The sequence below is a fragment of the Saccoglossus kowalevskii genome, chromosome 19, assembly GCF_978046115.1.
Source record: "Saccoglossus kowalevskii chromosome 19, keSacKowa6.1, whole genome shotgun sequence".
In the NCBI taxonomy this organism is placed as follows: domain Eukaryota; kingdom Metazoa; phylum Hemichordata; class Enteropneusta; family Harrimaniidae; genus Saccoglossus; species Saccoglossus kowalevskii.
This window is the reverse complement of record NC_140659.1, coordinates 1,892,183-1,915,235: the sequence shown is the minus strand read 5'-3', so window position 1 is coordinate 1,915,235 and position 23,053 is coordinate 1,892,183. Positions and strand designations below refer to the sequence as shown.

At 35.8% G+C, this 23,053-nt stretch overlaps 1 protein-coding gene across 2 annotated transcripts in view; it reads right to left on the bottom strand.

Moving 5' to 3' along the window:
• Positions 1-5,459: 5,459 nt before the first annotated feature.
• Positions 5,460-23,053, bottom strand: part of LOC144344836 (uncharacterized) — a 59,992-nt gene continuing 42,398 nt past the window's right edge. For both annotated transcript variants that reach the window (XM_085493500.1, XM_085493501.1), the window contains 3 exons: positions 22,908-22,976; positions 15,931-16,225; positions 5,460-11,576 (listed from right to left, as the gene is read on the bottom strand). In XM_085493500.1, the coding sequence (XP_085349626.1) occupies positions 7,759-11,576; positions 15,931-16,225; positions 22,908-22,976 (4,182 nt within the window). In that variant the 3' untranslated portion in view covers positions 5,460-7,758. The remainder of the gene's footprint in view (positions 11,577-15,930; positions 16,226-22,907; positions 22,977-23,053) is intronic.

Sequence of the window (23,053 nt, the reverse complement as noted above, 5' to 3'; positions counted from 1 at the left end):
GGCATACACTGATCAACACTAGCGTTTATTAATAGGCATACACTTACCAATACTAGGGTTTATTAATAGGTACACACTGACCAACACTAGGGTTTATTAATAGGCATACACTTACCAATACCAGTGTTTATTAATAGGCATAAACTGACCACACTAGTGTGTATATAATCAGTAAGCTCTGCTTTGTCAACAGTGGAGCTGAAATAAATCAATGAACCAATGTTTTATTAGTCCTCATTTGGAAATGTATGCATGTGATTGCATCTTCATCTCGGGCATGCCTGAATCAATGACATTCAAATTTAACATGTGTATCATAAATTTTGAGATACATATGCATATCCATTTGTTTCAAAATCTAATGAAGATCCATTTTGGTTCTAAAAATTCATCAAAATCAAATTTGCCATTCCAGAATCAGGTTTTAGTCATGGACAGATTCATTCAAACTTGGTACAAACATCACATAACCTTGATGCACGGCATTTTGTTTTTCAGATTCAATTCAAAATTTTGTTTGAACAAATTCCATTTTAGAGCCATATATCTGACATGCCTTGACCAATCATGTTCAAACTTTATATATACATTATATTACACATACAGTATGCAGATTTATTAATTGGCAATCCAATTCAAGATTGTCACCACCAGAATGATCTCCATTTCAATTTTGACAATTCATCAAAATCAAGCATTTTTACAATTTTAGACTCGGATCTCGGTCATACATAGATAGATTTAGTTCATACTTGGTATTTGAACGGTATGGGATCTTGATGCACATCATAGCTAACTGGTGGTCATTTTGTTTTAGTGAATGCATCTCTGACATGCACTGACAGTTTATTTTCAAATTTTAAATATTGGCAAATGTGAGTATAAAAGTAATAAATATTTTGAAAGAAAAATACTGGCTGAAATTTAGGTGTGAACAATTCTGAAAAAATAGACAAAAACAATAAAGTCAAATTACGTAAAAAAATTAATTAATATCCATGATCCTCAAATATACTACATGTACTGTATTAATTGTGAATTTATTTATTTCACGTTATTTAAACATATACAAAAACATTACATTATGAATGATGTGGACCAGGGAGGTACATGTAGTTCAGCAGAACTAGTCAAGTCCCTGACTCCATTAGGGAAACATTAAAATAATTAAATCATATGTAAAAAAAAAAAAAAAAAATTGATAAACAAATTATTTCATGAATATGAGAAATTATGAAATAAAATTTAATAAAATATTACATTTTGTATCATTATGTAAACAACAGTATTAATTTCAATGTCCCTTATATAATTAGGTAAATTGTATAAAAGTCCCTAAAATAGTAAAAAGAAACATATCTAGCAATATACTGTGTTCCTTGATTAATACATGTACAGTATATTAATTTCAATGTCCCTTATATAATTATGTAAATTGTATAAAAGTCCCTAAAATAGTAAACAAGCAGCCTGTCGGCTGAGATAGCTCCGCTGTTAGCAATGCACATGGCAATTAAAGAACAGAAGATATCATTAGAAAATGAACAAATCTGAGAGAGGTCCACATGTAGTACCTATATGTATAATATATCAAAGCAATTGGACTTGCGGTTTTCAACAAGAAGTCGAAAATATCACTTTTTACCAAAAATTACAAAAATATTCATCAAAATTAGAGAATTAAAGATATCATCATGAAATGAACAAATCTGAGAGAGGTCCACATGTAGTACCCATATATGTAATATCAAAGCAATTGGACTTGCGGTTTTCAACAAGAGGTCGAAAATATCACTTTTTACCAAAAATTACAAAAATATTCACCAAAATTAGAGAATTGAAGATATCATTACAAAATGAACAAATCTGAAAGAGGTCGACATGTAGTACCTATATATGTAAATATCAAAGCAATTGGACTTGCGGTTTTCAACAAGAAGTCGAAAATATCACTTTTTACCAAAAATTACAAAAATATTCACCAAAATTAGAGAATTGAAGATATCATTACAAAATGAACAAATCTGAAAGAGGTCGACATGTAGTACCTATATATGTAAATATCAAAGCAATTGGACTTGCGGTTTTCAACAAGAAGTCGAAAATATCACTTTTTACCAAAAATGACAAAAATATTCACCAAAATTAGAGAATTAAAGATATCATTACAAAATGAACAAATCTGAGAGAGGTCCACATGTAGTACCTATATATGTAATATCAAAGCAATTGCACTTGCGGTTTTCAACAAGAAGTCGAAAATATCACTTTTTACTAAAAATGACAAAAATATTCACCAAAATTAGAGAATTGAAGATATCATCATGAAATGAACAAATCTGAGAGAGGTCTACCCAAGGTACATATACACCAAGTATCAAAGCATTCAGGCTTGTAGTTTTCAAGAAGAAGTCGAAAAAGTAAAACATTGACACGGACGACGACGGACGACGACGACGGACGACGGACAATCACTCATATGATAAGCTCCGCTCGACAAAGTCGACAGCGGAGCTAAAAAACCAACATATCTAGCAATATACTGTGTTCCTTGATTAATACATGAACAGTATATTAATTTCAAAGTCCCTTATATAATTATGTAAATTGTATAAAAGTCCCTAAAATAGTAAAAAAAACATATCTAGCAATATACTGTGTTCCTTGATTAATACATGTACAGTATATTAATTTCAATGTCCCTTATATAATTATGTAAATTGTATAAAAGTCCCTAAAATAGTAAAAAAAACAACATATCTAGCAATATACTGTGTTCCTTGATTAATACATGAACAGTATATTAATTTCAATGTCCCTTATATAATTATGTAAATTGTATAAAAGTCCCTAAAATAGTAAAAAGAAACATATCTAGCAATATACTGTGTTCCTTGATTAATACATGAACAGTATATTAATTTCAATGTCCCTTATATAATTATGTAAATTGTATAAAAGTCCCTAAAATAGTAAAAAGAAACATATCTAGCAATATACTGTGTTCCTTGATTAATACATGAACAGTATATTAATTTCAATGTCCCTTATATAATTATGTAAATTGTATAAAAGTCCCTAAAATAGTTAAAAGAAACATATCTAGCAATATACTGTGTTCCTTGATTAATACATGTACAGTATATTAACCTCAATGTCCCTTATAAGAATAACATTGCATGAATTGTATAGAGGATTCCAAATAATAGTTCAGTAATGTAATATTTTTGATTTATACTCATAATGCTGAAAACAACATACTTGTATTAGTTGACTACATTTATCTATTTGACATATCTTGGAGATATTTTATATCAGCAACACCGGGTTTTCTTTATCAGTAGTCGTCATTCTGTCCAATTATTCAAGTCAAATAAATATGTTATTTTAGTCAAATTTTACCCCATATCTTGAAAATTGCACTTGTTAGTTTCATCAAAATTGGTCTCCATTCCACAGTGATAAGATTCACAAATGTGAAGATGATCAGATACAAATGTGAAGATGATCAGATACAAATGTGAAGATGATCAGATACAAATGTGAAGATGATCAGATACAAATGTGAAGATGATCAGATACAAATGTGAAGATGATCAGATACAAATGTGAAGATGATCAGATACAAATGTGAAGATGATCAGATACAAATGTGAAGATGATCAGATACAAATGTGAAGATGATCAGATACAAATGTGAAGATGATCAGATACAATTGTGAAGATGATCAGATACAAATGTGAAGATGATCAGATACAAATGTGAAGATGATCAGATACAAATGTGAAGATGATCAGATACAAATGTGAAGATGATCAGATACAATTGTGAAGATGATCAGATACAAATGTAAAGATGATCAGATACAAATGTGAAGATGATCAGATACAAATGTGAAGATGATCAGATACAATTGTGAAGATGATCAGATACAAATGTGAAGATGATCAGATACAAATGTGAAGATGATCAGATACAAATGTGAAGATGATCAGATACAAATGTGAAGATGATCAGATACAAATGTGAAGATGATCAGATACAAATGTGAAGATGATCAGATACAAATGTGAAGATGATCAGATACAAATGTGAAGATGATCAGATACAAATGTGAAGATGATCAGATACAAATGTGAAGATGATCAGATACAAATGTGAAGATGATCAGATACAAATGTAAAGATGATCAGATACAAATGTGAAGATGATCAGATACAAATGTGAAGATGATCAGATACAAATGTGAAGATGATCAGATACAAATGTGAAGATGATCAGATACAATTGTGAAGATGATCAGATACAATTGTGAAGATGATCAGATACAAATGTGAAGATGATCAGATACAAATGTGAAGATGATCAGATACAATTGTGAAGATGATCAGATACAAATGTAAAGATGATCAGATACAAATGTGAAGATGATCAGATACAAATGTGAAGATGATCAGATACAAATGTGAAGATGATCAGATACAAATGTAAAGATGATCAGATACAAATGTGAAGATGATCAGATACAAATGTGAAGATGATCAGATACAAATGTGAAGATGATCAGATACAAATGTGAAGATGATCAGATACAAATGTGAAGATGATCAGATACAATTGTGAAGATGATCAGATACAATTGTGAAGATGATCAGATACAAATGTGAAGATGATCAGATACAAATGTGAAGATGATCAGATACAATTGTGAAGATGATCAGATACAAATGTGAAGATGATCAGATACAAATGTGAAGATGATCAGATACAATTGTGAAGATGATCAGATACAATTGTGAAGATGATCAGATACAAATGTGAAGATGATCAGATACAAATGGTTTGAGTTATTGTAACGCAAGCAAACAATTTAACCACTATCTTGACAAATATGCGTATAACTCAAACCTAAATCCACCTTGGCCGAGATTACTGTACAATACTTTGTTTTCGCTTGTAATTAATTTTCGCTGAAGGAATGATTCGTGATAAAATCCAGTGAATATACCTTTTTTCCTATATTTTACATACAAAACACCCAAAAAAGTTTTTGCAGCAAAAATTAATTCCAGCTAAAATAAAGTATAAATGAAATTGGATAAAAAGATATTGCAACCAAAAAATAACATTTTACGAGTCACCAATGACAGAAATTTTCCCTTCACATACCTTGATCTATGATATGTTGCAAGTAAAAATGCATCAAAACCATGCATCATTATTGCCTTTTGTACATACATTGATCATATATATAAACGGAACCATGTTTTTTCAGATCGAATTCAAAATGGCCAATGCAAATGCTGTTCTAGATTCATGTCTCTGAAATACATTGACTGATTGCAATGAAACTTTACAACTACATTATACATCATGTTTCACTTATTTCAATTTTGTTTACTATTAAACCAACAGTAACTTTCTGGGATTAATAACAGCCACACACTTACAGACAAAATTATTTGATAAAAATTTATATTTATTATAATTTATTAAAAACGATTATTACATTGTGAATCATGTCATGGTTTTCTGTAGATGTCAAATGGAAGACAAAGGTAAGTAGATCATCACTGGGTAACTGACATTGTTATTATAAAAATTATTTCCCTTCAAAACATATTTTTCATACCGCAAATAGTTCAGTGAGTTGTAGTGCTAAGATTCATCCTTCCTCCCTCCCTCAAAGTGACTTTCAGTGCTATGGTCCATCCCCCTCCCTTACTTTGAATGACTTGCATTGCTATGGTTCATTCATGTTAAAACCATAGCAGTTATACAAGCCTTTATGTTAAAACCATAGCAGTTATACAAGACTTCATGTTAAATCCATAGCAGTTATACAAGCCTTCATGTTAAAACCATAGCAGTTATACAAGTCTTCATGTTAAAAGCATAGCAGTTATACAAGCCTTCATGTTAAAAGCATAGCAGTTATACAAGACTTTATGGTCAAACCATAGCAGTTATACAAGCCTTCATGTTAAAAGCATAGCAGTTATACAAGCCTTCATGTTAAAAGCATAGCAGTTATACAAGACTTTATGGTAAAACCATAGCAGTTATACAAGCCTTCATGGTAAAACCATAGCAGTTAAACAAGCCTTCATGTTAAAAGCATAGCAGTTATACAAGACTTTATGGTAAAACCATAGCAGTTATACAAGCCTTCATGGTAAAACCATAGCAGTTATACAAGCCTTCATGTTAAAAGCATAGCAGTTATACAAGACTTTATGGTAAAACCATAGAAGTTATACAAGCCTTCATGTTAAAAGCATAGCAGTTATACAAGCCTTCATGTTAAATGCATAGCAGTTATACAAGACTTTATGGTAAAACCATAGCAGTTATACAAGCCTTCATGTTAAAAGCATAGCAGTTATACAAGACTTTATGGTAAAACTATAGCAGTTATACAAGCCTTCATGGTAAAACCATAGTGGTTATACAAGCATTCATATTAAAACTATAGCAGTTATACAAGCCTTCATGTTAAAAGCATAGCAGTTATACAAGACTTTATGGTAAAACCATAGCAGTTACACAAGCCTTCATGTTAAGACCATAGCAGTTATACAAGCCTTCATGTTAAAAGCATAGCAGTTATACAAGCCTTCATGTTAAAACCATAGCAGTTATACAAGCCTTCATGGTAAAACCATAGCGGTTATACAAGCCTTCATGGTAAAACCATAGCAGTTATACAAGCCTTCATGTTAAAAGCATAGCAGTTATACAAGACTTTTTGGTAAAACCATAGCAGTTATACAAGCCTTCATGTTAAAAGCATAGCAATTATACAAGACTTTATGGTAAAACCATAGCAGTTATACAAGCCTTCATGGTAAAACCATAGCAGTTATACAAGCCTTCATGGTAAAACCATAGTGGTTATACAAGCCTTCATTTTGAAATCGTAGCAGCTATACAAGCCTTCATGTTAAAACCATAGAAGTTCAGGTGTTCACTTTAATTTTAACAGTTCTTTGACAATTATAGAATTAGCATTTTAACAGGTTTAACAATTTCTGGTGAATAATTTGCAAATTTTAAAAGATTACAAGTGAAACATTTTTATCAAAAACTGGAATGCAATTATTGCCAGCATAAGAAGTTACAAATATCAATAACAACACAAACACAAATAATCAAGCCTGTCAAATATATGTAGTACTGGCAAAAAAATGCTAAATTTGGTATAAAATTCATTTCATGTACCAAGGCACTTATTTTTACAATATCTTTGTACAAAATTAACATAATAAACTATTTGATTGAAACCAGTATGAACTGGATTATACCAGTTTGCATCACTGACATTAAAACCGGTATGAACTGAAATACAGTGTACCATAGTTGCTCTATTAGTAGTGCATGCACTTTTGTAAATTACAGAGGTTTGTCTATGGTCATAATAAGTAATATTTTTTAATAATTCAGTTCACAACAAATGTGATTTTAGGATTATATGCGCTTCTATTAGAGATACAGTTTATCGGAATACACCACTGACATTGAAACCAGTAAGTTGTTGAGTCAACATTTGAAAATGTGGGCTAAAACTATTAAAAACATTCATATTCTTCAATTGAATTGATATCTTACATAACTGTATGATTATTTAAAAAGCTATGGTGTTTTAGAAAGTGAATTATATTTTACAGAATATTTTTAAAAAAAAGGTTTCAAATACAAACCATCACCATAGAGGTAAAGTAAAATGAAGGGATATATATATAACAGGTTTGAGATTATTAATGTACCATGCCAACATATTTACTAATTAAGCTATTTGCATATTCCTGCTGTTCTGATGTGAGTGAGATATCCCTGAACTTGTCTAACAAAAGACTTCCAGAATCACCCGTTTCAATTCCCAAACCGGTAACCGTTGGCAGTGGAACAGAGGGGGTATCCAGCAAATTGGAAGAGCCATATTTGTATCCAACAAAATTGGTCCCAGTTTCTGCCTTAATGGTTTTCTGATTTGAGGTGTGCCCTGGTTTGTCAGTAGTATACCGGTCTGCAGCAGGTTCAGAGCTGTTGAATTTCTGATTTGACATCTGCACTGATTCACCATAAGTATACTGGTTTTTAGCAGCATTGGAGCTGTTGGATTTCTTTGGTGATTCTTCTAATTCACTCAGAGTCAGTGGACCATTAGTGGACACATCTGAGCCTGCCACTGCTGGTCTATTAGAAGACGTTGCCTTGGTGACGGTTGGTCTTGTTGATGAGTCATGTATGTTCTCAGATGAAAGGGTTTTATGAGATTCTCTGGATGCTGGTCTACTGTACTTTTTCAAATAGATCGAATTGCTGTCATTCTTTCTTTCTAAGGCACTTGCAGACTCCTTCTTTGGAAATAAATCAAATTTTGTGGAATAATCTGCATATCCAGGGGTTATTGGCATGCCAGTGTTTTCTGGGAGCTTGCCAAAGGTGACTTTGTCAGCTGATTTCTCTGGTCTTTGCTCTGAAGGCAAATGTCCATTTGCAAGGTACCTATTGCTGAAAGACATCCTAGGTGCAGGCATAGTTGTTGTCATGGATACAGCGGTTGAATGTAGGTGTTTGCCATCATATTGCGCTCCTGACAGTGTGTGTTTGGTTCGTGTAGGTAGTTGTTGGTAACCTGCAGCAGTCTTAATTGGAGCTGTTGATGATGTCTGAAAATGTTTACCTTGAGTATAACGATCATAGTTAGGTTTTGTTACTAGGCTTGTCAGCCTTGGATTTGGTAGTTCTTCATAACTACCTTTTAAACTGTCGTCATCATCTGGTGAAGGCACTTCCTTTGGGAACAGTTCATATTTCCTTTCATGAACTTCATCTTGTACTTCTGTTGTGACCATTGGCAATAAAAAAGGCTCTTTCTCATACCAGAGTTGTGAGGAGGTTTTCTCAGAAATGGTTGTCTTAGTAACAGCCTTTGGCCCTGAAACTGAATGACTATCATGTTTGCCACTATAAGAGGAGGTCAACAGCTCTGTGTCATAATGTGGTTTTGATGTAGCTGTAGCAGAGAATGGGTTCCTTTCAAACTTCCAGTCAAAAATAGGTTTCTTTGGGGGAGCAGTTGAAACTTGCTTTGTATTTGTTGTGTTTGAGGAAGCAGGGATTGTTGAAGTCTGTGGTTTGGATTGTGATGAAGAATAGGTTCTATAATCCTTACTTGCATGTTGTCTTGTTGAAGTGTATGTTGCCGTAGTTACAGGGAAAAGTACCGTTGTTGTTGTTGAAGAGGGTAGTGAGATGTTTGTGTTTGGTAATTTTCCATAAATTACCTCCAGATCACTTTGAGACAAAAAACTCAAATCATCAAATTTTGATTTTGTTCTTGAAGCTTCAGGTGTTGGAAGTTTACCATAGTGAATCTTTTTCTCACTTGAGAAGCTGGTTTCTTTTTCAGTTCTTGATGTCAGATCGAGTTCTTTCTGTGCCTCTTCTCTCAACCATTGTTCTATTTCACGTTTTCGAGCAGTATCTTTGGTTTCATTATCAAACTCATTTATGAAATCTTCTGCTCGGAAGCTTCTTTCAGACAGACCATCAGAATCAGAATCATCATTTTCATTAGCATTAACAGCTAAAAGTGGAATGTTATAAATTTCTTGTCCATGAATGTCATCTCTAGTTGGACTTCTATCACGTTGAGGAGTTTTTTCTCTCTCTCTACTTCTTTCCCGGCTTCTACTCTGATCTTTTCTCCCTGGACTTCTCTCTCGGCTTTGGTCTTTTCTAGCTGGACTTTTTTCTCGGCTTTGGTCTTTTCTAGCTGGACTTCTTTCTCGGCTTTGGTCTTTTCTAGCTGGACTTCTTTCTCGACCTTTTTCCTGCCTAGCTGAGTTATCTTCTACATGCCTACCATGTTCCTGTCTAGCTGGGCTCCTGTCTTGTCTACCCAGTTCCTGTCTTGATGGGCTTCTCTCATGTCTGCCTTGTTCTAGCCTTGCTGGGCTCCTGTCCTGGGTCATTCTCCTGTTTTTTGGTGAAGGAGATACATCCTGCTTTGACATCATCTTGATATCTCTTCCTAGTGGTGGTTTTTCAGCACCTGGGGGAGCACTTCTTTGTTGCTCTGTTTTCTGAAAACTTGGAAGTTCACCATAGGAAGAAGCTGGATTCATTTGTTGCCTAGGTAATGACCTATGACCCCTTCTATCATGGCTTGTTGATTGTGTGTTGGCTGGTGAGAGACTTCTAGATCGTATTTTTTGCCTTGATTCGGATGCAGATTGCCTTGTATGTGGCTCAGCCCATTTTCTAGTATCTGCGGTAACAGATCCTCCAATAGTATGACTTCTTCTATGAACATCTTTCCCAACAGACATATAGTCTATATCAGTTTCATTTCTTGCATTGTGAAATGATTCTTTTTCCCTATTTGTGGTTTCCATGGGAACCAGACCAGTTGAACCCATATATCTCTGCTGATAGGAGTTTGACATTCCTAAGATTGACTGAGTCAATCGATAGTTCTTTAACTCTTGTTTCAGAATTTCTCGATCTTCTTCTGCAATTTGTAGTTTTTCCTTCAAAATAGCATTTTCTCGTTTTATTCTTCTCGGTGTTGAGTCAGGATCGCATCCAAACTCAGTTTGTAGTTCACTCAGTTGTGCACTCACTCTGTTATTTCTTTGCTCAGCTTCAATCAATGCATTTTGTAGATGTTCACATTTGACTGACAATGAAACAATCTCTGATTTATTAGTTTCAGAAGCCATTTTTAACAACTTGTTTTCTTGCTCCAGTCTTTGACTCTCATGTTTGGTTGTTTTCAAATCTTCAAAAGTTTGATTTAGTTTTGAAGTCATGTCAGAGTTTGTGCTGTCTAATTTATTTCTTAGCATTTCTGTTTCATATTTTGCACTAGCTAGATGTTGTTTCAGTTCTCTGATATTTGTTGTGTCTGGAAGACCTTCTATGTGTCTACTACCATCCAAGTCCTCAGATTGCGGACTGCCTTCTTTTGATGATGATAGATCGTCTTGAATCTGGTCTCTTGTTGCACTTTGCAACTTTTCTGTGTGCACTTCCTTCAATCTTTGCTTAAATTTAAATGCAAAATTTTCAGAATTAAGTTGATCCACTTGGTTCTGAAGCCGCTCCACTGTTCTCTGCAGAGCCTCTACACTCTTCCTATCATGCGAGTTAGAATTCTTGGCATTAGCTGCTTCTCTGTACAGTCTTCGGTTTTCTCCCCTTAGCATTTCAAGTTCTTGCACCAGTTTTGAAATGACTTTATCATCTTCTGTGGATGACCTTGTTGTAATACTGTAGTTCAATAATTCCTTCTCCAGACTAATTTCTCTATTTTTTGATTCAGACAATTCCTTTCTAAGGTCGTTGCACTCTTGACCAATTGCTTCTAAAACATCTAATAGTTCATCCCCAGTGCCAGGAGGAGTCTTTCTGAGAAACAAAGATGGAGAAGACCTTTCTGTGCTTCTTGGCCCTTCTGGTGTCTCACTTTCTTGGTTACCAGGTCCTGTCTGTTCGTCTTCTGTATTTTCACTAAGCTCAACAGCCAATAAAGTTTCTACCAACAACTGTCTTGCAACTGCAGATGCTAAAACAAAACAAAAGCAAAACTATTTTTAGACAATTTCTAAAATATGCATATATATATAAGATTCTGCAATTTTGGATTATACCATGATACATAAACCCTATCATAACACAAAGTGCCCAGTCAAACCCTGTCATTTTATGAAGTGCCTAGTAGACCCTGTCATAACACAAAGTGCCCAGTCAAACCCTGTCATTTTATGAAGTGCCTAGTAGACCCTGTCATAACACAAAGTGCCCAGTCAAACCCTGTCATTTTATGAAGTGCCAAGTAGACCTTATCATAACACAAAGTGCCCAGTCAAACCCTGTCATTTTATGAAGTGCCTAGTAGACCCTATCATAACACACAAAGTGCCCAGTCAAACCCTGTCATTTTATGAAGTGCCTAGTAGACCCTGTCATAACACAAAGTGCCCAGTCAAACCCTGTCATTTTATGAAGTGCCTAGTAGACCATGTCATAACACAAAGTGCCCAGTCAAACCCTGTCATTTTATGAAGTGCCTAGTAGACCCTATCATAACACAAAGTGCCCAGTCAAACCCTGTCATTTTATGAAGTGCCTAGTAGACCCTGTCATAACACAAAGTGCCCAGTCAAACCCTGTCATTTTATGAAGTGCCTAGTAGACCTTATCATAACACAACGTGCCCAGTCAAACCCTGTCATTTTATGAAGTGCCTAGTAGACCCTATCATAACACACAACGTGCCCAGTCAAACCCTGTCATTTTATGAAGTGCCTAGTAGACCCTATCATAACACAAAGTGCCCAGTCAAACCCTCTCATTTTATGAAGTGCCTAGTAAACCCTGTCATAACACAAAGTGCCCAGTCAAATCCTGTCATTTTATAAAGTGCCTAGTAAACCCTGTCATAACACAAAGTGCCCAGTCAAACCCTATCATTTTATGAAGTGCCTAGTAGACCCTGTCATAACACAAAGTGCCCAGTCAAACCCTGTCATTTTATGAAGTGCCTAGTAGACCCTATCATAACACAAAGTGCCCAGTCAAACCCTGTCATTTTATGAAGTGCCTAGTAGACCCTATCATAACACACAAAGTGCCCAGTCAAACCCTGTCATTTTATGAAGTGCCTAGTAGACCCTATCAAAACACACAAAGTGCCCAGTCAAACCCTGTCATTTTATGAAGTGCCTCGTAGACCCTGTCATAACACAAAGTGCCCAGTCAAACCCTGTCATTTTAAAAAGTGCCTCGTAGACCCTATCATAACACAAAGTGCCCAGTCAAACCCTGTCATTTTATGAAGTGCCTAGTAGACCCTGTCATAACACAAAGTGCCCAGTCAAACCCTGTCATTTTATGAAGTGCCTAGTAGACCCTATCATAACACACAAAGTGCCCAGTCAAACCCTGTCATTTTATGAAGTGCCTAGTAGACCCTATCATAACACAAAGTGCCCAGTCAAACCCTGTCATTTTATGAAGTGCCTAGTAGACCCTATCAAAACACACAAAGTGCCCAGTCAAACCCTGTCATTTTATGAAGTGCCTAGTAGACCCTGTCATAACACAAAGTGCCCAGTCAAACCCTGTCATTTTATGAAGTGCCTAGCAGACCCTATCATAACACAAAGTGCCCAGTCAAACCCTGTCATTTTATGAAGTGCCTAGTAGACCCTATCATAACACACAAAGTGCCCAGTCAAACCCTGTCATTTTATGAAGTGCCTTGTAGACCCTGTCATAACACAAAGTGCCCAGTCAAACCCTGTCATTTTATGAAGTGCTGAGTAGACCCTATCATAACACAAAGTGCCCAGTCAAACCCTGTAATTTTATGAAGTGCCTAGTAGACCCTGTCATAACACAAAGTGCCCAGTCAAACCCTGTCATTTTATGAAGTGCCTAGTAGACCCTGTCATAACACAAAGTGCCCAGTCAAACCCTGTCATTTTATGAAGTGCCTAGTAGACCCTGTCATAACACAAAGTGCCCAGTCAAACCCTGTCATTTTATGAAGTGCCTAGTAGACCCTGTCATAACACAAAGTGCCCAGTCAAACCCTGTCATTTTATGAAGTGCCTAGTAGACCCTGTCATAACACAAAGTGCCCAGTCAAACCCTGTCATTTTATGAAGTGCCTAGTAGACCCTATCAAAACACACAAAGTGCCCAGACAAACCCTGTCATTTTATGAAGTGCCTAGTAGACCCTGTCATAACACAAAGTGCCCAGTCAAACCCTGTCATTTTATGAAGTGCCTAGTAGACCCTGTCATAACACAAAGTGCCCAGTCAAACCCTGTCATTTTATGAAGTGCCTAGTAGACCATATCATAACACAAAGTGCCCAGTCAAACCCTGTCATTTTATGAAGTGCCTAGTAGACCCTATCATAACACACAAAGTGCCCAGTCAAACCCTGTCATTTTATGAAGTGCCTAGTAGACCCTGTCATAACACAAAGTGCCCAGTCAAACCCTGTCATTTTATGAAGTGCCTAGTAGACCCTGTCATAACACAAAGTGCCCAGTCAAACCCTGTCATTTTATGAAGTGCCTAGTAGACCCTATCATAACACACAAAGTGCCCAGTCAAACCCTGTCATTTTATGAAGTGCCTAGTAGACCCTATCATAACACACAAAGTGCCCAGTCAAACCCTGTCATTTTATGAAGTGCCTAGTAGACCCTGTCATAACACAAAGTGCCCAGTCAAACCCTGTCATTTTAAAAAGTGCCTCGTAGACCCTATCATAACACAAAGTGCCCAGTCAAACCCTGTCATTTTATGAAGTGCCTAGTAGACCCTATCATAACACAAAGTGCCCAGTCAAACCCTGTCATTTTATGAAGTGCCTAGTAGATCCTGTCATAACACAAAGTGCCCAGTCAAACCCTGTCATTTTATGAAGTGCCTAGTAGACCCTATCAAAACACACAAAGTGCCCAGTCAAACCCTGTCATTTTATGAAGTGCCTAGTAGACCCTGTCATAACACAAAGTGCCCAGTCAAACCCTATCATTTTATGAAGTGCCTAGTAGACCCTGTCATAACACAAAGTGCCCAGTCAAACCCTGTCATTTTATGAAGTGCCTAGAAGACCCTGTCATCACATAAAGAGCCCAGTTAGACACTGTCATCACATAAAGAGCCCAGTTAGACCCTGTTATCACATAGAGTCCAGTTAGACTCTGTCATCACATAAAGTGCCCAGTTAGACCCTGTCATCACATAAAGAGTCCAGTTAGACCTTGTTGTCACACAAAGTGCCCAGTTAGACCCTGTCATCACATAAAGAACCCAGTTAGACCCTGTCATCACATAAAGAGCCCAGTTAGACCCTGTCATCACATAAAGAACCCAGTTAGACCCTGTCATAACATAAAGAGCCCAGTTAGACCCTGTCATCACATAAAGAGCCCAGTTAGACCCTGTTATCACATAAAGAGTTCAGTTAGACTCTGTCATCACATAAAGAGTCCAGTTAGACCCTGTTATCACATAAAGAGTCCAGTTAGACTCTGTCATCACATAAAGTGCCCAGTTAGACCCTGTTATCACATAAAGAGTCCAGTTAGACCCTGTTATCACATAAAGAGCCCAGTTAGACCTTGTTATCACATAAAGAGCCCAGTTAGACCCTGTTATCACATAAAGAGCCCAGTTAGACCCTAATATCACATAAAGTGCCCAGTTAGACCCTGTCATCATATAAAGAGCCCAGTTAGACCCTGTTATCACATAAAGAGCCCAATTAGACCCTGTTATAACATAAAGAGTCCAGTTAGACTCTGTCATCACATAAAGTGCCCAGTTAGACCCTGTCATCACATAAAGAGCCCAGTTAGACCCTGTTATCACATAAAGAGTCCAGTTAGACTCTGTCATCACATAAAGTGCCCAGTTTGACCCTGTCATCACATAAAGTGCCCAGTTAGACCCTGTCATCACATATAGTGCCCAGTTAGACCCTGTTATCACATAAAGTGCCCAGTTAGACCCTGTCATCACATAAAGAGTCCAGTTAGACCTTGTTGTCACACAAAGTGCCCAGTTAGACCCTGTCATCACATAAAGAACCCAGTTAGACCCTGTCATCACATAAAGAGCCCAGTTAGACCCTGTCATCACATAAAGAACCCAGTTAGACCCTGTCATAACATAAAGAGCCCAGTTAGACCCTGTCATCACATAAAGAGCCCAGTTAGACTCTGTCATCACATAAAGAGCCCAGTTAGACCCTGTCATAACAAGTGATCGCAATCAAATACATACAGCAGACTCACCCCTAGTGTGTACACCAGGGCTCGTAGGCTAATTGTAATTTCTATAGTGGTAATGGTAAGTTCTATAATCAAAATAAATACCAAAATAAGTATATACCTCCATCTGTTGGATCTCTGTTAGGTATACTTGTGTCCTGATCCCTGGATGAGTTGTCCTCTGTCTCGGATATCCCAGATGTTCCAATTTCAGATATCCCAGATGTTCCAATTTCAGATATCCCAGGTGTACTATTCTCTTGAATTCCAGATGTACTATTTTCAGGTATGCCAGGAGTACTATGTCTTAATGGTCCTCTTCCAGGTGGTGATACAGCACCAGTTTGTGATGGCTGCAGGGCACTCTCACTTACAGATGTCAAACTGGTCACTGACGTATCTAGTTTGTCATCATTCTAAAATAAACATAGAAAAACTATAAATATATTGCCATGATAATAACAAAATACAGTTTTTATGTCCAAGACTCATAGCATTGAGATCAATATATGGTAGCATACACAGTGAAGGGAATGATGAAAAGTTCAATCAGTCAAATTAACCAGTGATGGTTGGCATATTTGAAATTCGCAGCAAATAATCTGAGTGTTAATTAAAGCCATGTTTCAATGATTAACTATTGAAGCTAAAAAACAATTACAGAAGTGAATGAATATAAGACAATTCCTTTCAAAGTTTTGCTACAAGGAGTGTAATGAACTGCTTCATACTGGTACTACTAAAGACACGTCATTGAGAGAACTACAAAGAAGTTGGTGTTTGGACAAAAGAATTACAATACTCACATTGTGAATACAGAATCTATTGATGACTGATACATGAAAAGTCATTGATATGCGAAAACTGGAATTGCTTATTCTTTGTTAGAAATCCAGCATTTTACTTGTATTGTAGTTTACTCTCTAAGAGGTAGTCATGCTTCTATCAGCAGAACTGATCCTTCCGCCTGTAGTTTCATATGGTATATTCGAATAATTTAGCTACCCCTGCAGTTCATAGGGTATATTCCAATAATTTATCTACCCCTGCAGTTTTATATGGTATATTCCAATAATTTATCTACCCCTACAGTTCATAGGGTATATTCCAATAATTTATCTACCCCTACAGTTTCATAAGGTAAATTCCAATAATTTACCCACCCCTGCAGTTTCATATGGTATATTCCAATAATTTACCCACCCCTGCAATTCATATGGTAAATTCCAATAATTTACCCACCCCTGCAGTTTCATATAGTACAGTATATTCCAATAATTTACATACCCCTGCAGTTCATAGGGTATATTCCAATAATTTACCCACCCCTGCAGTTTCATATGGTATATTCCAATAATTTATCTACCCCTGCAGTTCATAGGGTATATTCCAATAATTTACCCACCCCTGCAGTTCATATGGTAAATTCCAATAATTTACCTACCCCTGCAGTTTCATATGGTATATTCCAATAATTTACCTACCCCTGCAGTTTCATATGGTATATTCCAATAATTTACCTACCCCTGCAGTTTCATATGGTATATTCCAATAATTTACCCACCCCTGCAGTTCATAGGGTATATTCCAATAATTTACCTACCCCTGCAGTTTCATATGGTATATTCCAATAATTTACCCACCCCTGCAGTTTCATATGGTATATTCCAATAATTTACCCACCCCTGCAGTTTCATATGGTATATTCCAATAATTTATCTACCCCTGCAGTTTCATATGGTATATTCCAATAATTTACCTACCCCTGCAGTTTCATAGGGTATATTCCAATAATTTACCCACCCCTGCAGTTTCATATGGTATATTCCAATAATTTACCTACCCCTGCAGTTTCATAGGGTATATTCCAATAATTTACCCACCCCTGCAGTTTCATATGGTATATTCCAATAATTTACCCACCCCTGCAGTTTCATATGGTATATTCCAATAATTTACCCACCCCTGCAGTTTCATATGGTATATTCCAATAATTTACCCACCCCTGCAGTTTCATATGGTATATTCCAATAATTTACCCACCCCTGCAGTTTCATATGGTATATTCCAATAATTTACCTACCCCTGCAGTTTCATAGGGTATATTCCAATAATTTACCCACCCCTGCAGTTTCATATGGTATATTCCAATAATTTACCTACCCCTGCAGTTTCATATGGTATATTCCAATAATTTACCTACCCCTGCAATTTCATAGGGTATATTCCAATAATTTACCCACCCCTGCAGTTTCATATGGTGAATTCCAATAATTTACCCACCTCTGCAGTTTCATATGGTGAATTCCAATAATTTACCCACCCCTGCAGTTTCATATGGTATATTCCAATAATTTACCTACCCCTGCAGTTTCATAGGGTATATTCCAATAATTTACCCACCCCTGCAGTTTCATATGGTATATTCCAATAATTTACCCACCCCTGCAGTTTCATATGGTATATTCCAATAATTTACCTACCCCTGCAGTTTCATATGGTATATTCCAATAATTTACCCACCCCTGCAGTTTCATATGGTATATTCCAATAATTTACCTACCCCTGCAGTTTCATATGGTATATTCCAATAATTTACCTACCCCTGCAATTTCATAGGGTATATTCCAATAATTTACCCACCCCTGCAGTTTCATATGGTGAATTCCAATAATTTACCCACCTCTGCAGTTTCATATGGTGAATTCCAATAATTTACCCACCCCTGCAGTTTTATATGATATATTCCAATAAGTTACCTTCCCCATGTAGTTTTGTATGGTATAATCTCGATACGTTATCGCAACCTTTGTAGTTTTTATAAGGTCTCTCTCTAAAACAGTACTTTTTTAGTTATTCCATACACAATCAAGATGCAACTTCAATTATTAGAACAAGCTGTACAAAGTAGTCACTGTCACCAACCAAGCTTTACAAAGTAGTCACTGTCATCAACCAAGCTTTACAAAGTAGTCACTGTCATTAACCAAGCTTTACAAAGTAGTCACTGTCATTAACCAAGCTTTACAAAGTAGTCACTGTCATTAACCAAGCTTTACAAAGTAGTCACTGTCATTAACCAAGCTTTACAAAGTAGTCACTGTCATTAACCAAGCTTTACAAAGTAGTCACTGTCATTAACCAAGCTTAACAAAGTAATCACTGTCATTAACCAAGCTTTACAAAGTAGTCACTGTCATTAACCAAGCTTTACAAAGTAGTCACTGTCATTAACCAAGCTTTACAAAGTAGTCACTGTCATTAACCAAGCTTTACAAAGTAGTCACTGTCATTAACCAAGCTTAACAAAGTAATCACTGTCATTAACCAAGCTTTACAAAGTAGTCACTGTCATTAACCAAGCTTAACAAAGTAATCACTGTCATTAACCAAGCTTTACAAAGTAGTCACTGTCATTAACCAAGCTTTACAAAGTAGTCACTGTCATTAACCAAGCTTAACAAAGTAGTCACTGTCATTAACCAAGCTTAACAAAGTAGTCACTGTCATTAACCAAGCTTAACAAAGTAATCACTGTCATTAACCAAGCTTTACAAAGTAGTCACTGTCATTAACCAAGCTTTACAAAGTAGTCACTGTCATTAACCAAGCTTTACAAAATAGTCATTGTTATTAATCAAGCTTTACAAAGTAGTCACTGTCATAAACCAAGCTTTACAAAATAGTCACTGTCATTAACCAAGCTTAACAAAGTAATCACTGTCATTAACCAAGCTTTACAAAGTAGTCACTGTCATCAACCAAGCTTTACAAAGTAGTCACTGTCATTAACCAAGCTTTACAAAATAGTCACTGTCATCAACCAAGCTTAACAAAGTAATCACTGTCATTAACCAAGCTTTACAAAGTAGTCACTGTTATTAACCAAGCTTTACAAAGTAGTCACTGTCATCAACCAAGCTTTACAAAATAGTCACTGTCATCAACCAAGCTTAACAAAGTAATCACTGTCATTAACCAAGCTTAACAAAGTAGTCACTGTCATTAACCAAGCTTTACAAAATAGTCACTGTCATCAACCAAGCTTAACAAAGTAATCACTGTCATTAACCAAGCTTAACAAAGTAGTCACTGTCATTAACCAAGCTTTACAAAGTAGTCACTGTCATTAACCAAGCTTTACAAAATAGTCACTGTCATTAACCAAGCTTTACAAAGTAGTCACTGTTATTAACCAAGCTTTACTAAGTAGTCACTGTCATTAACCAAGCTTTACAAAGTAGTCACTGTCATCAACCAAGCTTTACAAAGTAGTCACTGTCATCAACCAAGCTTTACAAAGTAGTCACTGTCATTAACCAAGCTTTACAAAGTAGTCACTGTCATTCACCAAGCTTTACAAAATAGTCACTGTCATCAACCAAGCTTAACAAAGTAATCACTGTCATTAACCAAGCTTTACAAAGTAGTCACTGTTATTAACCAAGCTTTACAAAGTAGTCACTGTCATCAACCAAGCTTTACAAAATAGTCACTGTCATCAACCAAGCTTAACAAAGTAATCACTGTCATTAACCAAGCTTAACAAAGTAGTCACTGTCATTAACCAAGCTTTACAAAATAGTCACTGTCATCAACCAAGCTTAACAAAGTAATCACTGTCATTAACCAAGCTTAACAAAGTAGTCACTGTCATTAACCAAGCTTTACAAAGTAGTCACTGTCATTAACCAAGCTTTACAAAATAGTCACTGTCATTAACCAAGCTTTACAAAGTAGTCACTGTTATTAACCAAGCTTTACTAAGTAGTCACTGTCATTAACCAAGCTTTACAAAGTAGTCACTGTCATCAACCAAGCTTTACAAAGTAGTCACTGTCATCAACCAAGCTTTACAAAGTAGTCACTGTCATTAACCAAGCTTTACAAAGTAGTCACTGTCATTCACCAAGCTTTACAAAATAGTCACTGTCATTAACCAAGCTTTACAAAGTAGTCACTGTCATTAACCAAGCTTTACAAAGTAGTCACTGTCATTAACCAAGCTTAACAAAGTAGTCACTGTCATTAACCAAGCTTTACAAAATAGTCACTGTCATAAACCAAGCTTCACAAAGTAGTCATTGTTATTAATCAAGCTTTACTAAGTAGTCACTGTCATTAACCAAGCTTTACAAAGTAGTCACTGTCATCAACCAAGCTTTACAAAGTAGTCACTGTCATCAACCAAGCTTTACAAAATAGTCACTGTCATAAACCAAGCTTCACAAAGTAGTCATTGTTATTAATCAAGCTTTACTAAGTAGTCACTGTCATTAACCAAGCTTTACAAAGTAGTCACTGTCATCAACCAAGCTTTACAAAGTAGTCACTGTCATCAACCAAGCTTTACAAAGTAGTCACTGTCATTAACCAAGCTTTACAAAGTAGTCACTGTCATTCACCAAGCTTTACAAAGTAGTCACTGTCATCAACCAAGCTTTACAATGTAGTCACTGTCATTAACCAAGCTTTACAAAGTAGTCACTGTCATCAACCAAGCTTAACAAAGTAATCACTGTCATTAACCAAGCTTAACAAAGTAGTCACTGTCATTAACCAAGCTTTACAAAGTAGTCACTATTATTAACCAAGCTTTACAAAGTAGTCACTGTCATTAACCAAGCTTTACAAAGTAGTCACTGTCATCAACCAAGCTTTACAAAGTAGTCACTGTCATTAACCAAGCTTTACAAAGTAGTCACTGTCATTAACCCAGCTTAACAAAGTAGTCACTGTCACCAACCAAGCTTTACAAAGTAGTCACTGTCATCGACCAAGCTTTACAAAGTAGTCACTGTCATTCCCCAAGCTTTACAAAGTATTCACTGTCGTCAACCAAGCTTCACAAAGTAGTCACTGTCATTAACCAAGCTTTACAAAGTAGTCACTGTCATCAACCAAGCTTTACAAAGTAGTCACTGTCATTAACCAAGCTTTACAAAGTAGTCACTGTCATTAACCCAGCTTAACAAAGTAGTCACTGTCACCAACCAAGCTTTACAAAGTAGTCACTGTCATCGACCAAGCTTAACAAAGTAGTCACTGTCATCGACCAAGCTTAACAAAATAGTCACAGTCATTAACTAAGCTTTACAAAGTAATCACTGTCATTAACCAAGCTTTACAAAGTAGTCACTGTCATTAACAAAGCTTTACAAAGTAGTCACTGTCATTAACAAAGCTTTACAAAGTAGTCACTGTCATCGACCAAGCTTTACAAAGTAGTCACTGTCATCAACCAAGCTTTACAAAGTAGTCACTGTCATTCCCCTAGCTTTACAAAGTATTCACTGTCATCAACCAAGCTTCACAAAGTAGTCACTGTCATTAACCAAGCTTTACAAAGTAGTCACTGTCATCAGTGACAAAAACTATGCTGGTAACTGGTGACTTGATTATGATCACCTGCCTATTGTAACATCTTTAAGTGGTGATCAAAATGACATTAGATTATAGAAATGTTGTCAACAATGGTCAAACTAAGCACTATAAATGCAGAGTTCTAAAACATTGAGATTTTACCTCTCAATTGGTACTGAACAATAATATACACATTTAAAGAAGATAATCATTTACATAAAAATAATTAACACCTCCAGGTCACTAGATAATATTTGTATGAATAGCAATCTATTAAAATATCATTTCCCATGATGCCTTGGTGAAATCTCTGGGATTATAGAGCTATTGCTTGAATATGGTAGCAATTTATCATTATTAACAACAATAGCTATTGTACATTTCTCACTTTTGGTTGTTCAAAAAAACACTACACATGCCTAGTGCATATTTGGCAGATTTCCAAGTGACCCATAGCACCAAAACAATTAAACCACAGCATGGGACTTGATAGAGAAAAAATGGGTCAAATCTTAGAGCCTAGAAAATAAGGTTAATGATAAAATCAATAAATTTTCATTCCAGCAGAAAAAAACAAATTGTCATATTCTTTGTTAACATATTTTGTATCCAAATTTCAGCTGTTCTAAAAATGTCATAACTTTTTTGAAAGGTGAACCCCCCAAAATTTAAACATTACACTAGTTCTCCTCTCTTATCCTCTACTTATTTTGAAAACTAGACTAACAAACTCACCAAATCAGGTTCAGCTCCAGAAGCTTCATTTTTCAATTCTTCTAAAGATTTCAAATATCCTTGGAGGGACTGGAAAATGAAATGAAAAGAACAATTTTAGTTGTGACCAAAAAACACAGATGTCAGGAATAATATGGTGAATATTA